Below are 14,854 nucleotides of genomic sequence, written 5' to 3'. Positions count from 1 at the left end.
AATCCCTCCTCCTCTCAAATACATTCCACACATTTACAGACTCAACACAGCTCTGCCAACATACTATTCATGATCCCTACTCTCCATCTCAAGTTATCACTATCATACCTCAGCAACACACTGACTACCTTTCTGACACCACTTGATAATTCTTATGTCCAACCAAGTCATTTGTTCCAACAACTACTGTGTACTTCTCATATCCACCGCAAGAATTATCTTGCTAATTCTCTCTCTTGGAAAACAGACCCCTTTGGACTCTGATTTGCCAAATGTCTAATAACGGAATCTCCATACATCACTATTCTCAAGTCTCATTCTTCACTTCTTTTTTTTTTCTTGGTTTTCCTTCATCTTAACCTTTTGCACTCTTTCATTCTTATCTGCTAAACTTCTCATTCACTACCCACATTTTTTATCTTGCTTCTCATTTTTCAATTCTTGCATCCTGGCAGTTATACTCTCTGCCAGTCTGTCATTCATTTCTTTTGTTTCCTCATTCCTACATTCCTTTGTTTCCAGTGTTCCTCACTTTTATTTCATCAACTATACCTTTTTTCACTTCCATACTCTTGCTTGTTTCTGTTGTATAATTCATACAGTCATTTGCACCTGCAATTAATTATGCTATGTTTTGTTCCATCAGTCAGTTTTGCATTTACTCAACTCATAGTTCAACAAAATATCACACTTTCATATATTCATACCCTCTCTCTCTCTCTCATTTCCTGTTCTCAGTCTCTTCACAAGCATACTCCACATTCTGCCATATATATACATGTCACAACAACAACCCTTTCTTGAAAAGTCCATGTTGTTAATTACATTTGACTCGTGATTAAATTGTATTGTCACACTTAGGTTGTTTTTAAAAATAACTGCTGAGTCTCTGAAGCTTCTTCTATTTATATTTCTCCAGTATTTAACTTCCTGAAAAATTTATTAATTCTATTTATCAATTTACATTTTATTAAAATATGAGTGGTTCTCCATAATTGTCATTTATTTTATGATCTTTTTTAGGTAGCAAATATCCTGATAAGTGTTAATGTGATATAATTTAATGATTTATTATCCTTTAATAATGGAGACAATTGTGGTAAATATTCACTGCCTGAAAAATGTATGATAAGGATATTTTTGCTGCTGCTAAATTTTATACATTCATATTGATGAAAATTTCAATGCTCTGTTTTTTTGATAGTAATTTGAAATGAATTTATCTTGGATTATTAGAGTTGGAGGACTGTAGGATGCCCTGAAGGGCAGTTTCCAACTTTGGTAACTGTATATTTCATTATTTACAATTACATGTCATTGGATTTCAACATTAGGTTTTTTAATTTTCTTGGTCAGTAATAAAATGCATGGTCAATATTACATAACTCTGTTTTTTTCCAGTTACTTATCCCAAATAGATTTGATTGTCACAGTACTGGATATATGGCAGTAACCACATATCCTGCACCCTTTGATTATTGGTAGTAAGTTGATTTCTTTTATGAATGGAAAAAGGTGGCAACTAACAAGGTTATCTCCAAAATGACTATATTCCACTTAATTGTGCAGTATATAGCTTTTATTTAAACAATATACCATGTCAGAACTCAAAATTAACAGTTGTTATTGTCAGGAAACCACTTAGAAGCTATTAAGATTAAGTTTTATTTTATTGCAATTTTTATAGCATCACTGTAGGCGTTGTGGTCAGATTTATTGCAGCAGTTGTTGTGAACAGAAAGTACCTCTACCTAGAATGTGTTTTGTTGATCCTGTACGTTTGTGCATGAGTTGTGCTGAAGTGACTTTAAAAGAGAATGATTTTTATGATAAACATCTGAAAATTCTTCTAAATGGTAAGAATTTTGTATTTGCATAATGTGTATATATATATATATATTTTTTTTATAGTACAGTTCATAATCTTGTATAAAATGGTTTGAGATCAGCTGTGAAGTTTTAATGATTGGGGACTTTCATATGTTGCTGAATAGCTTGATGAAGCTTAAAAAAAGACTGACTATAAATTGATAATGATTTGAACTTTAAAACAGATTTAAGTCAAATTTTTAAAAAAATGTTTTTAATGAAAAAATATTGGCTTTACCAGCTATAAAACATTTGTTGGATTTGGATGTAATTTTCCATTTTAATGCTTCATAATTTTATTCATATTGGGTGATAGGTTATTTTTATTTTTTTGAATGTAAGTAGTCTTCCTATAAGTAACGAAAATTAATTTGGTGCCCTGTGGAAATGGCATTTGCATCTGTACTGTTGGGCCACCCAAAGAAAGACAGCTTTAAGTCTTTTGACTGGTTCCTGAGCAATTTAATCTCTGGCATGAGAAAGTAGGGTTTTTAACCCATCTCAGGAATCGACTGTAGAAGTTGACAATAATATGAATGTCATATATAGGGCTATAAGATGACAGCAGTTGTCTTCCATACACTGTCTCTCACCTCTCCTGAAAAGTTTTGATTTGCTGATGGTTTGTGCTCACTATCAATAAATGCTTGAAGGAATGAGACTGGCTACCCAGTAGCCTTCAAAAAGTTAATTGGGACTAAAGGAACTGCCTACTCTGCTTTCTTTGGGAATAAAAAGCAGAAGATTTATTTTATTTATTTTTAAAAATTAATTATTTGCATATTTTAATTTAATATAGCCTAATTTTAATCTCCTTAATCGTTTAAGAAAAAATTCATGAAAAATATTGGCTTACCACCTATAAAACATTTGATTTAGAAATATAACTGTCCAGTTCATGCTACCTTAATTATCCATATTGAGTGGTCGGTAATAAATTATTACTATTAATGTTATTCCTGACATAGATTTTTTGAATTTAAGTAGTCTTTCCATTATTGTGAGTAATGAAAAATTAATTAGCATATTGCAATTAATGTAATATAGCTTAACTTTAATCTTTTTTAAACCATATAGAATTACTCATAAAATCCAGATCAGTGATATATTATTATTATTATATTAGTACTATCAGTATGATTTTAGAAAAAATATAAAGTATTTCGTCGTGATAAAGTAGTTTTTTGTCATTTCATTTGGTTTCAAATGGCTGATCAGAAGAATTTTCTGGGCCTTTTTAAAGCAAGTTGGTCTTTGATGGAGGTGGCAGTGTTTTTTAAATCTTGATAATTTGAAACTCTCTTTACCCCCCCCCCCCTTCCTTTGCAAAATAGGATGTCTTATTGATGTTAGAAAAATAACATGTTTCACTGGAATTACCTGTGCCATGGAAATCAAGAACATTTTAGCCTTTTTCAATTGAAGTTAAGTTAGCTGGTCTCAGAGGTATCAGGGTATTTTGCAAGAAAAAATAACAATTTTAAGAAGAAACAAACCAGCTGGAACACACAATCAGCAGATAAACATTGCTCACCTTGCTTCTTAGATGTTTGTGGTATTAATTCTAAACAACTCAGTCTAATACTAAAATCAGTTACTTGGCCATAATAAGGTCCACTAGGTCTGATATTATTTAGGGCACTCCATGGAGTCAAAAGACTCATTGCAGGAGACCCCACTCTATCCATTAACACAATATCTATCATGCATCTCCTTAAACCTATTCACTGTTGGGGTACTCATTAAACCATTTCTGGCAATCCATTCACTCATTTGCCACTTTCCAAGATAAGCTTGGTTACAGCTTCCAGGTGTGACCCCTTGTTTTCTCCCTACAGAGAAGAAATTTAAAAATTTCTTCTCTGTCAACCTTATAGTGTCCCTTTAGTAACTTATAAGTTTCTATCATATTCCTCTCCTCTGCCTGTCAGCTAAACTCTGCAATGCATGCACCCTCAATATATTCTTATAGGGAACATTCCACAGACCTGTGACCAGCTTGGTCACTTGTCTCTGAATCCTCTCCACCATCTCCCAATCCTCAAGAATATATTAAATGGAAGTGATGATTATGAAATCTTGTAACAAGATTTTAACTTGTTACCATATTTTCCTGTTTACACTTTTTTACTCTTATGACTATTATCATCATAAACATGTTTGTAGTTCACATGCCTGGGAACTAGAATATAAACTTCTTTTAGTAATAATCTATCCTATCCTAATTTACGCTTGCGCATAGACCTACACTTGTTACCATGTAGGCATTCAGAACCGAAATCCTACAGAATAGGTTGGCTACTCCTTATTCCTGGAGGTATCATATGACTGTAGCCTGTGTGTGTGTGTGTTCACGGGGCCAGTTTGCCTGCTTGGGGAATGAAAAACCCCAGATAAACTGGGGGAAAAAATTAGTAATAATACTAAATTTAATAATTTTTAAATGTAGATAAACTATGAAATATTTCAGAATAAAATCCTTTTAGATTTTGAAATGTTTGGCAGCATTGTTTACAGCTGTATGAAATGTTAACACAGTACTACCTGATATTAAATCAGCCTTTCAGTGTTATCAGAGTTTATTTACAAGTTTTATGGCTTGTAATCATTTTTTGATGATTATACAGATAATGCAATATTATGCCACATGACTGTGTGCAGTACATTCATTTAAAAAGATTACTAAAATACCATACATATGTTTGAGTATGCTATGAAAGCTATATAACAGTTGCCTTTTTTTGACATCTTCCAGGATGTTTTCACAAGCTGTTCTCTTTTGATATTTATCACTGGTGTACATTAAAAGAATCATATTTGTTACTATGAATATTAAATATCTGCTGAATATGAATATCCATTTCCTTCTTTTCAGGCAGGATTACAGGAAAAAACTGAATATTTGTAACTTAATAAATTTCTTAGACAAGAATATAAACTAATGATTGTAGCTACAAGTAATGGTAAGGCATGAAATTTTCTTTCGAAGGGCTTCCACTTGATAATTGTGTTAATTTGGGGGGAAGGATTGGGAAAAGAGAAGAATTTAGTTATTTTATTATATAGTTTAGTTATTTATTTTTATATTTCGATTTTAATTTCATTAATGTATCAGAATGTTTTTTTTAATGAACTAATATATAGGATAATAATAATACACAACAAAAGATATAAGATCTGTGAATCACTAGTATGAGTAAAAATATGTTGAAATATCTCTTGTAATCAAACAGATTATAAGGATTTACTCCTTGTGGTTGTACTTCAGTTCCCAGTTTTTATAGTACTTGTGATTCTGATCCTTATGTTTATATTCCAGTTTGTTGTGTGTGTGTGTGTTCTTATAAATATAACAACATGCATTACAAATACTTTTGGAATCCAATGCTGCAGTCTTTATTACTTCAATCGAATCTCTAACCAGCTCATTCAAGAAGTGAAGGGGCTAGAAATTAAAGCGTACTAGGTTGTGAATTTTGGATTTATTTTATTACTTTTATTGTTAATTTATAAAAAAATAATAAAACTAACCATTTTAATTTCCAAAGAGAATGTGCAGCACTCTTTTAGCTCTAATGTTTTTAGAAATTGTAGGCAGATGTTCCGTACCTTTCACTTTCGCTGAGGTTGAAAGCATTGCCATGGCATGCTTAGAGGTGAACTTAAAATTTATTTCCTAATACTATTAAACAGCATTCAAGTCATTATGGTGATAGCATTTAATTACTAATGCATTATGAATAGTCTATTTTGAAATGGAATTTCAATGATGTGTACATGTGTGCGCACGCATGCACACGCACACACACACACACACACACTGGTTTAAGGAACAAAGGGAAAAATCTCAATAACTCGGGAAGAAAAAAAAAACATATGAAAGTCAGATACATTACATAAAAGATGACGATGGTGAGTCTGGTTATCATTGTGTTAATTGTCTATTTCTTTAAAAGCATACATTTAAAGAAATAGACATTAAAAGACATAAAAATGCATAAAATATAATGCAAAAACATTAAAAGTCAGATTTCACTCATCCAGTGATTAATATACTTTAAAGCTCAATTGAAATATTCCGGTTTTGTGACTACATTTTTATTAAAAAAGACTGTTTTTTAAAACTAAACAAGTATTAAAAAACAAATCCGACAAGTTTCGTTAGTCATCAGACTAACAACATCTTCAGTGGTAAAGATAACTAACAGTTTAAAGCACAAACTATAAGAAATTACGAAAACACAAGTTCATTTATTGGTATTATGAACATCAAAAAAGTTCGTTAAAAAACCCAATAACAGATCTATACAACCGTTAATACGTGTTAGCTGGAAACAATGCTATTTGATGTCACGTTCTGTGGTTCACTTTCACTCTGTCCGAGGTCTGAACTGGGTAAAATTTTAATAAATGCTGACCAAACTTGATTTAAAATCAAACCTTGATTTTTGTTGCATTGCATAGGAATTTTAATCATATTTTCTGCCTCTTTGAATTTTCTTGTGAAACAGATTTTATCAATGTAGGACATGTTTGTTTTGTCCCAGTTCCTGTGGCATCTGCTACAGGAACTGGGCCAGACGGGGAGATTGGGAGAAATCCGCATGAGCGAGCATCAAAAGGACGTACAAAAAAGAGAGAAAATAAGTCTGGCTTGTCATTTCACGCAGCTTCTACTGGTCATGATGTACTCTAGGACAGAACAAACATGTCCTACATTGATAAAAACTGTTTAAAATTCAAAGAGAGCAGCAAATATGATTAAAATTCCTATGCGATGCAACAAAAATCAAGGTTTGATTTTAAATCAAGTTTGGTCAGTGTTTATTAAAAATTTACCCAGTTCAGACCTCGTACAGAGTGAAAGTGAATCACAGAATGCGACATTAAATAGCATTTTTTCTAGCTAATATGTATTAATGGTTGTATAGATCTGTTATTGGGTTTTTTAACGAACTTTTTTGATGTTCATAATACCAATAAATGAACTTGTTTTTTTTTTAAATTTCTTATAGTTTGAGCTTTAAACTATTATCTTTACCCCTGAAGATGTTAGTCTGATGACTAGTGAAACTTCTCAGGTTTGTTTTTTTGTACTTGTTTAGTTTTAAAAAAAAAAACAGTCTTTTTTTAATAAAAATGTGGTCACAAAACCAGAATATTTCGATTGAAACTTCTTAACCATAGAAACCTCCGCATAATACTTAAAAGCTGTTTCATTATACTGCATTAAATCTTCTCGGGTACATATGTTATTAATGTCTATTAAACAGCATTGCAGAAGATGATCCATGGTTTGTGTTTAACCACATGAGCAACTGCCATTGTCTGTGTAGCCCCATTTAGCCATATTCTGCTTTGATCTGCCCATTCTTGATCTTTGCTAGTCTAGATGTAAGCCGGAAAGAAGAGATTCGTTTAAGTTCAGATCCTCTGGAGATTGTTCTTGCCATATTGTTGACCTTGTAGCTTTTATGGAATTAATCAATGGTTCCACTGAGTGAATAAAACTTTTCCTGCATCTTAGCCTCCTAGGTACTGCAACATATCTATACAAAGGATGCCATTCATCATTTAGTTGTTGTTTCTGCTCATATCTACTCTGTGTAGTCCTTCTGATATGAGGCGGTGCAATACCAGACAGTGAGTAAATGGCCAATTTTTGTAAGCTTAAGGCAGCCAGGGAAAAAAAAACAAAACATGAAAGTCAGATACATTACATAAAAGATGATGGTGAGTCTGGTTATTATATACAAATGCATGGCACTGTCAGCAGTATACACAAGACAGTATATGCAAGTGAGCCATGGCATAAAATTGGGTGTTTTGGAGAGGTTTTCCATTTTGTGTCTGGAGTGAGAACTAGACATTTCATGATAGCTCAATTCTGGATATGGCTGCAAGACCTCATTTAGCTGATGAATTTGGTGGCTAACCATCCTGAGACTTTAGGCTGGCCAAAGTCAGGCGAAGATAACAAGATGGTTGCATGTGAGTTGTTCTGTGGTTTACAGACTGTGGAACCAATTCCAGCAATTGCAGAAACAGCATTCCGACAGTGATGGAAGGCTATGGGCTATAACTGTAATGAGTGATGGATATCTTGGATTATCTGCTTCCCAAACAGGAGTGCTACTCCAAATCTGCTCCATTCTGACCTTGAGTTAGCTACAGGAACATTGGTATCTGCTTCCACCGTGCAGAAGGCTTCATGACAGTGGTCTGTTTGCTAAGTGACTGGTAGTCCTATCTCCATGCTACAGAGAGAACATTTGAAATGAGGCCAGGCTTCATGTCAGCTGGACCCAAGACCAGTGGGGGTTGGTATTGTTTACTGGCAATTCTTATTTGCTCTACAAAGCAATACCAAATATGTGCTCTGATCTGGAAAGAACCAAGGGCATGTTATCATCCCTTTAATATCCACGAAATGGACAATTATGGTGGAGGTAGTGTGAGGTGTGGGAAGACATCTCGTTGGCTGGATGCACCAACCTGTATGTGCTTCCTAGTGGAACCATGAATGCTGCAACTTAAAGAGATGATGTCCTGGACTCCTGTAGTCATATGTGGGTGCAATAGGTGTGAGATTTATCCCACAAGACAATAATGCTCTTCTTCATCGAGAAAAATGTGTGGATTGGTATATTTAAGAAGAGACCATTATATGTATGGACTGGCCAGCCAAGTTTCCTGATTCCTCTTGAGCATGTCTGAGATGCTCTAAGTAGATATGTTGCTGCTCTCAACCACCCTTACCAAAACCTTGAGGGAATTAGAGAGCAGGAGCGGTGATTGTTATTTCCAACTGAGCTCTTGGACTCTATTATAAACATGTGAAACATCGTCATGAGTGCTGTGAATGTCTTACCATTCTTAAGACATTCTGATTGAAGCACTTTGACAATCTCATTTTGATCATTGTATCATCATGTACCCATTTATTACTGAATTAAAACTATTTATTTATAATTTCTGTGGATGTTTCTTTCTCTCATATATTGCTTTTCACAGAATTGCATAAAAATTCATCATACAGTTTTTGAGTTATTGTGATTTTTCTCTTGGTTCTTTATTTTATCAGAACTTTGTGTGTGTGTGTGTGTGGGATGCAATGGACATTTCTGGGACCATAATGTATTGTATTATACATGTGTGAGAAGGGAGTTGTGCATTATATTATGAGATACAGAAAACAAATTGTTGTGAAGTCATCTGCTCTTTATAGTTGTGAAGTTAGCCTAGTTGTGAAGATATTTAATGTGTACAGTTGTTTGCATGCGCTTTGGTAAAGTAAAGATGAAAACAAGAATATGATTGCTTTTCAAATATAATATACTTAAAATATGTGTCATGCAAAATCTTGACATAAAAGAAAGAAATTATCATATCCAGCCTGTCAAATAAGATATTTTATATGGTAAGTGAAAATCTATAGTAGTGTACTGTGTTTGGTAGCCAAGGGTTTGATAATATTGTTAGAACCCATGCATATGGTTTTCACCATTTCCAGTTTTCTTTTAGCCTGAAAATCATTTAATTATTTTTCTTTTTTCTAATCAATTTCTAACACTGTAAAAAGCTTTAGATGTTCATGCTACAGTGGGATTTGAACCTTCAGCTGACTGGTTGCAAGGTGCAGTGCCATATTTTTGCAAACAACAAAGTAAATCACCTACAAAATTTTTGCTTTTAAATGTAATTAAAAAATTCAGTTAATACAATTTGAATTAATGTAATTTTAAATTAATTTTAAATTGCTGCTATGGATAGCAATTCAGCACTGAGTGACTTATTTACTCATCCACCTTCAGAAGCTGACAAATATTGCCATTCACATGCCACTGTTTCATGATATCTCTCGTTAATTAAAAAAATTCTCTGAAATGGCAACAGAATTCACAAGTAAATTAATTTTTTCTCTCTTGGAAAAACATTTTGATGTGATTAGAAAAAATTAACTGCTATCTGTTCTAAAATATAATTAACATATTTTAAAACAGATATAATTATTTCTTAATAAGATCACACAGCAATTGGAGTCTCATAAATTTTGCAATTTAATTTTAATTTTTATGCAGGCTTACTTTTGATAAAATTTACATCTCAATAGAATTGTAGCAATAATCAGTAGAATGTGTTTGTCTTTTAAATATTTTAAAATTAGAATTCTCTGACTAATTTTACATCTTTTCAGGAGCCAATTTTATCTTAAACAGTGCCAAAAAAACTGATGAATCGGAGATATCATTTCTCTGTCGTTTGTCATCCGATCAGAGGTTAGTTAGCTAAATTATATGTGTGTGCATGTGTGCATACATGCATGCACATATAAATAATTCACATATCATTTGCAACTTCGTTTTAAGTTAAATAATAAATTCCATTAATTTGTGATTACTATTTGGTATGAATTTGTTTTTATAAGACGTTATGTTCCATGATAACATTAATTTTTCTAAATTCATCAAATTAAAAGATTATATGCTTCCATGTGGGGGAGCTCAACAAGTCGGATTCACCAAGCCTGAAAGAATATGGTACTTGTGCCAAAAGAAATTTTGAAACTGAAAATAGAATTATTTATTTTTAGAAATGCTATCTTTTATAAAATATCTGATACAAATCTAGAATCCTCTGTTTTTGGCCCACTTGGCTTGGTTTCTTTTCACCATACAGTAATTCAGTACTGCTCTTTACTGCGCTCTTGATTCTGAAAATCATTTTGATCTCTTTTAATTCTTATCCCTGAGGCTTAATTTTCTTCAGTTCATGCAGAAAATTCATCCAACTATTTTAGCAAAAGTTATTTTCATAGATGATTTGAATGTTTGCCATTGTATTTCCCTTTTCTGGTTCCCACAACTAAGCTGGAAGAGATATGGAGGTATCTACTCTGAGCAATGATCCCAGCACAAATCATCTTCTTTTATTGATGACCAGATGATGTTCTTTACTCTCCCAACATCCTTGATTTTTCTTAACCAGTTCTCCTTCCAGGTAGTATGTTGTTAAAGGTCATCTGTACTCATTAACTAAGACCATAATCATGAGCAAGTTTTCTCTCTCTGGGACTTCCTCTCCAGGAATGGAGAGGAAGTCCCAGAGGTCATCCACAGGATCATCTTTGGGACTTATATTTTTCCTTTCCATGGTCAGAATGCTGTTTCTGCTCTCTCATTCTAAATACCTGCTCTGAGTATGTAGCAGAAATTAGGTAGCCATTGGGTAACTTCTCCTCTGTGGTTTCACTACTTTCTCATCTATATGACACCGCAGTAAAACACAAAGCAACCTTACATCATTCTTCTTCTTCTAACCCTTGGATAGATGAACAATTCATATCATTTCCTGCCATCAGAATCTTAATTGAAAAATATTTAATTAAGATAGATTGCCTACAAATATTTTGATTTGTGTATCATGGATTATCACAGTTGGAAATCTACCTTCAAATAGATTATTAATATGTACATCCACACCAGAGCACAATTTGTAATTACAGCCTTTGGTGGCAAACTGAAAGTTTTATTCATTTGGCTACCAAAACTGGGATATGATAAAGCTTGGAATATGAGGGATTACATATACTAATATCAAGTTACTTAACTCATTACATGTGATGAGTTAAATAACTGAAATACCTAAACTTTAACACGACAGCTTGAGGAGAAGAGAGAATTGACTAAGGTAAACAAAGGAGTTTTTCCTTTATATAAGTATATATAAACAGCCTCATTTACAGATTTGTTCTAACTCTGTACTAAATGTATTTAGCATTAAATACATTTATTTATACATTGCTATTTTGAATATTTCTTTTAGGACTATACTATTTGATGGTGGAAGCACTTGGCAACATGAACCTATTTTACTTTCACAGATTGTTTCCATTAGAGCTCTGGCAAATTCTGGAAGTCTGGGTAATGATTTATTATCAGTGTAAATAAAATCCTGGATTCAGTTTATTGATAATAAATATTCCTTTATACCAATTTTAACTACCCTCATGTCAAAAGTTTTGCTAATGTTTTGAAGGAAAAAGTGCTTTGTGAAAATAACAGTTCGTTTAATATACCATTCTTAACCAATGTTGTGAAGTTTGGAATTTTGAGTCTGTACATATACTTTTAATATCAATAAGTGGATTTTAGGCAAACAAAGTAAAAAAAAAAAACCTCAGAAGAAATAAGGCTACTAAGTGCACATCTTTTGAAGAAACTGGTGATAGATTCCTCAAAAAAACAATAGCACAAATCAAGTTAATTTTTTTTTTCTAGGCATGGATGTTGTCAGAATGATTAAGTAAAATCTTAATTTTATTCAGATGTTCTTCACAATGAGGCTCTATTGCCACATTCCACATATTTCATGTATACAACTTAAAATTGAGAATCATTCATTTTCATACTGCAGATTATTGAAATTCATATACTTGATAAAAAAAAAATTAATATTAAGAGGAAATCTGAAAACTTAGATAACAAAAATAAACATATATGATCAGTACTTTACTAAAGATCCAAGCAAGACAATTCATTATGCAATCTGTGTTTGCTAACTACAATCACAGAATCTCCTCTGTATTATGTTAAATTTACTTGCCAGAACAATGGCAAGTGAATTTAATATGAGTGATTTCCTTCATTGCAGAGTATGTGAGATATATTCATTACAAAGGGTGATATATTTTTGGAAGGAAAGCAAAATTGGAGTGCCAGAAGTGTGAGGAGGAGAAAGAAATATGATAGTAGGATGGGAATGACAAAAGGTGGGAAAATGTGAAGATTGGTGAGATAGTGGGTGAAAGCACAGTGGTAAAAGTAAGTGAAGCTGAATAGCAACATACTGAGTGATAGCATGAAGAAATGAAAGATGAGAAGAATGGCAAGGTTGTAATGAGAGAAGTAGCATGCTTATTTGGAGTCCTTCACAGGATAGAATATGAGCTAAATCATTGCTGAAACATCTGGCAAGTAGTATCAGTTTCCTGAATTTATATTGTTCTCATAGAACTGTAAATTAAAGAAATATTGCAGAATATGCATTTTTTTTTTTAATTCTGAGTAAAAGTTATGGGTAACAGCTCATTTTGTGTTCAAAAGATACTATAAGGTAAAAATTCTAAATTGCTGATTTATGGTGTTTTTGACTTAAATATTTGATTTTAATTATAATAACTTAAAGTTTTACAGTATACACATATTTAGTTCATTATGAAAATTTTAGGTACAGTAGCGAACAAATAGAGCAAAGACCACAGATATGAGGGTTCTAAGAAAAATTAAGAGAGTGAACTGTTGGTATCAATGGCAGAATCATATTAAAAAGAAACTTGACATTGTTAACATTCAAGAATGTGTCAGCAGAGCTAATCTAAGGTGGTATGACCACTTAAATAGAATGAGTGAAGAAAGATTAGCAAAACAGGTGTTTGATGCCAAGATGGCAGGAAAGAGACCCAGAAGAAGACTAAGGTCTAGGTGGATTGATTCGGTCAGAAGTACCTTAGAAGCACAGAATGTTATGACACTATTGGACTGCTCACAAGTAATAGATTGATTTGGAGGAAAATCGTTGATAGGAAATTAATAATAATATAATAATAATAAGTCTCTTTTTCACTATGGCTCACAAATTTCATTATAATGGTGTTCACTGGAATGCATGTCAATTATACAAAACAAGTGCTGTCATTTGTGGCTTCAAAAGGAAAATTCTTTTGCAAAATATAGATCAACTTTGATTCAGGATAAGTATCCTGAATTGAAGTTGATCTATCTTCAACTTCGAATTCTATCTTCAACTTCAAATTCAGCTTTTTAGGCTTTTGGAGTTGTCTGGAAGGAAGATTGATTTTATAGAGGAAAAGAATTTTAAGAAGTCTGGCTATGACAAAAGTTTCAGCTGTTCAATAAATCTAGTTAACTTTTTTTTTCATTTAGCTAATTACCCATACTCAAAATCTACAGTACAAAATTTTAAAATTAGAATGGCGTCTACCTTTTCATTCCCTCAAACAAAAGTGTTCATGGATATCCTCAAAGCTACATTCATTAGAAAGTATCTGAAGCTTTGAGGATACCGTAAAAAGTATCAGCAGGAGCTGATTTCATTTTTTTTTTTTTAAATAACTGACTTTATAATAAATAACTCCTTATAAGGATATTCTGAATGACCGAAATAATTTTAAAAATTTCTGTTAAGTTACCTCATTATTAAATGAGGTAACTTGGTAGCTAAGTTGACTGAGCATATGGCACCTCTGCTCTCTTCATCCAGCAGAGGCTTTTGGGTTTGAATCCCACTGTGACATAGGTGTTGTGAATTATGTTTAGATGATTGAAATTATCATTTGGTAATGATGATGCTCTCTGGTTTGGACATTCAGATTTTGAATCTAGCCTCAGACATGAAGAATGTTTATAAAGTTTTTCAATGAATTAATTGGTCACATATTAAAGTAGCAGAATTTTTCATCTTATAAAACAAACTGGTCTAAGAACACATACATGCAGAGTTTGACTGACATAGTGGACCATGTAGATATGATTAACTGACTCCTATCAGAGCATTTATAAGATTTACATGCAAAGTAAGTTTATGCCACGGCCAAGTTATTTGGCTGTGATAGATCATTGAGACTGACACATTAAGGAGGGAAGTGCAGGTGACAAATTTCACTGCCCTATGAGACCAGACTACTCTACTTATTGGAGGCCTGAAGTTGCTTAAAAAAAGTTCTATGTTTAGTCTCTAGGATTTCTGGAATGTCCTTAGTCCAACCATGGTTACAAGTGTTCTATAGAACAGTGAAAGAAAATATGTAGGAAGAATGCTATTATCTATCATTCTTCAAGATTGAAAAAAGCATAATAACATTAATTCTTTACTTTATGTAAATTATATTATTATCTTAAATAAATAATGGTAACTTAGTGTATCTTTTTAAATCATGAGCCTCATGGTAACTTCTGTAATGCTA

At 32.6% G+C, this 14,854-nt stretch overlaps 1 protein-coding gene across 1 annotated transcript in view; it reads left to right on the top strand.

The window, feature by feature from the left end:
- LOC150101695 (zinc finger FYVE domain-containing protein 21-like) overlaps positions 1-14,854 on the top strand; it is a 54,678-nt gene that overhangs the window by 20,516 nt on the left and 19,308 nt on the right. Inside the window, exons 3-5 of the mRNA XM_090400729.1 lie at positions 1,688-1,856; positions 10,067-10,148; positions 11,695-11,792. Coding sequence (XP_090256855.1) covers positions 1,688-1,856; positions 10,067-10,148; positions 11,695-11,792 — 349 coding nt within the window. The remainder of the gene's footprint in view (positions 1-1,687; positions 1,857-10,066; positions 10,149-11,694; positions 11,793-14,854) is intronic.

This window comes from Typopeltis vanoorti, chromosome 11 (assembly GCF_054136105.1).
Source record: "Typopeltis vanoorti isolate ZY-2024b chromosome 11, IOZ_Tvanoo_1.0, whole genome shotgun sequence".
In the NCBI taxonomy this organism is placed as follows: Eukaryota; Metazoa; Arthropoda; class Arachnida; order Uropygi; family Thelyphonidae; genus Typopeltis; species Typopeltis vanoorti.
Note: the sequence above shows the minus strand (reverse complement) of the source record. Positions and strands in the feature narration are given on the sequence as shown.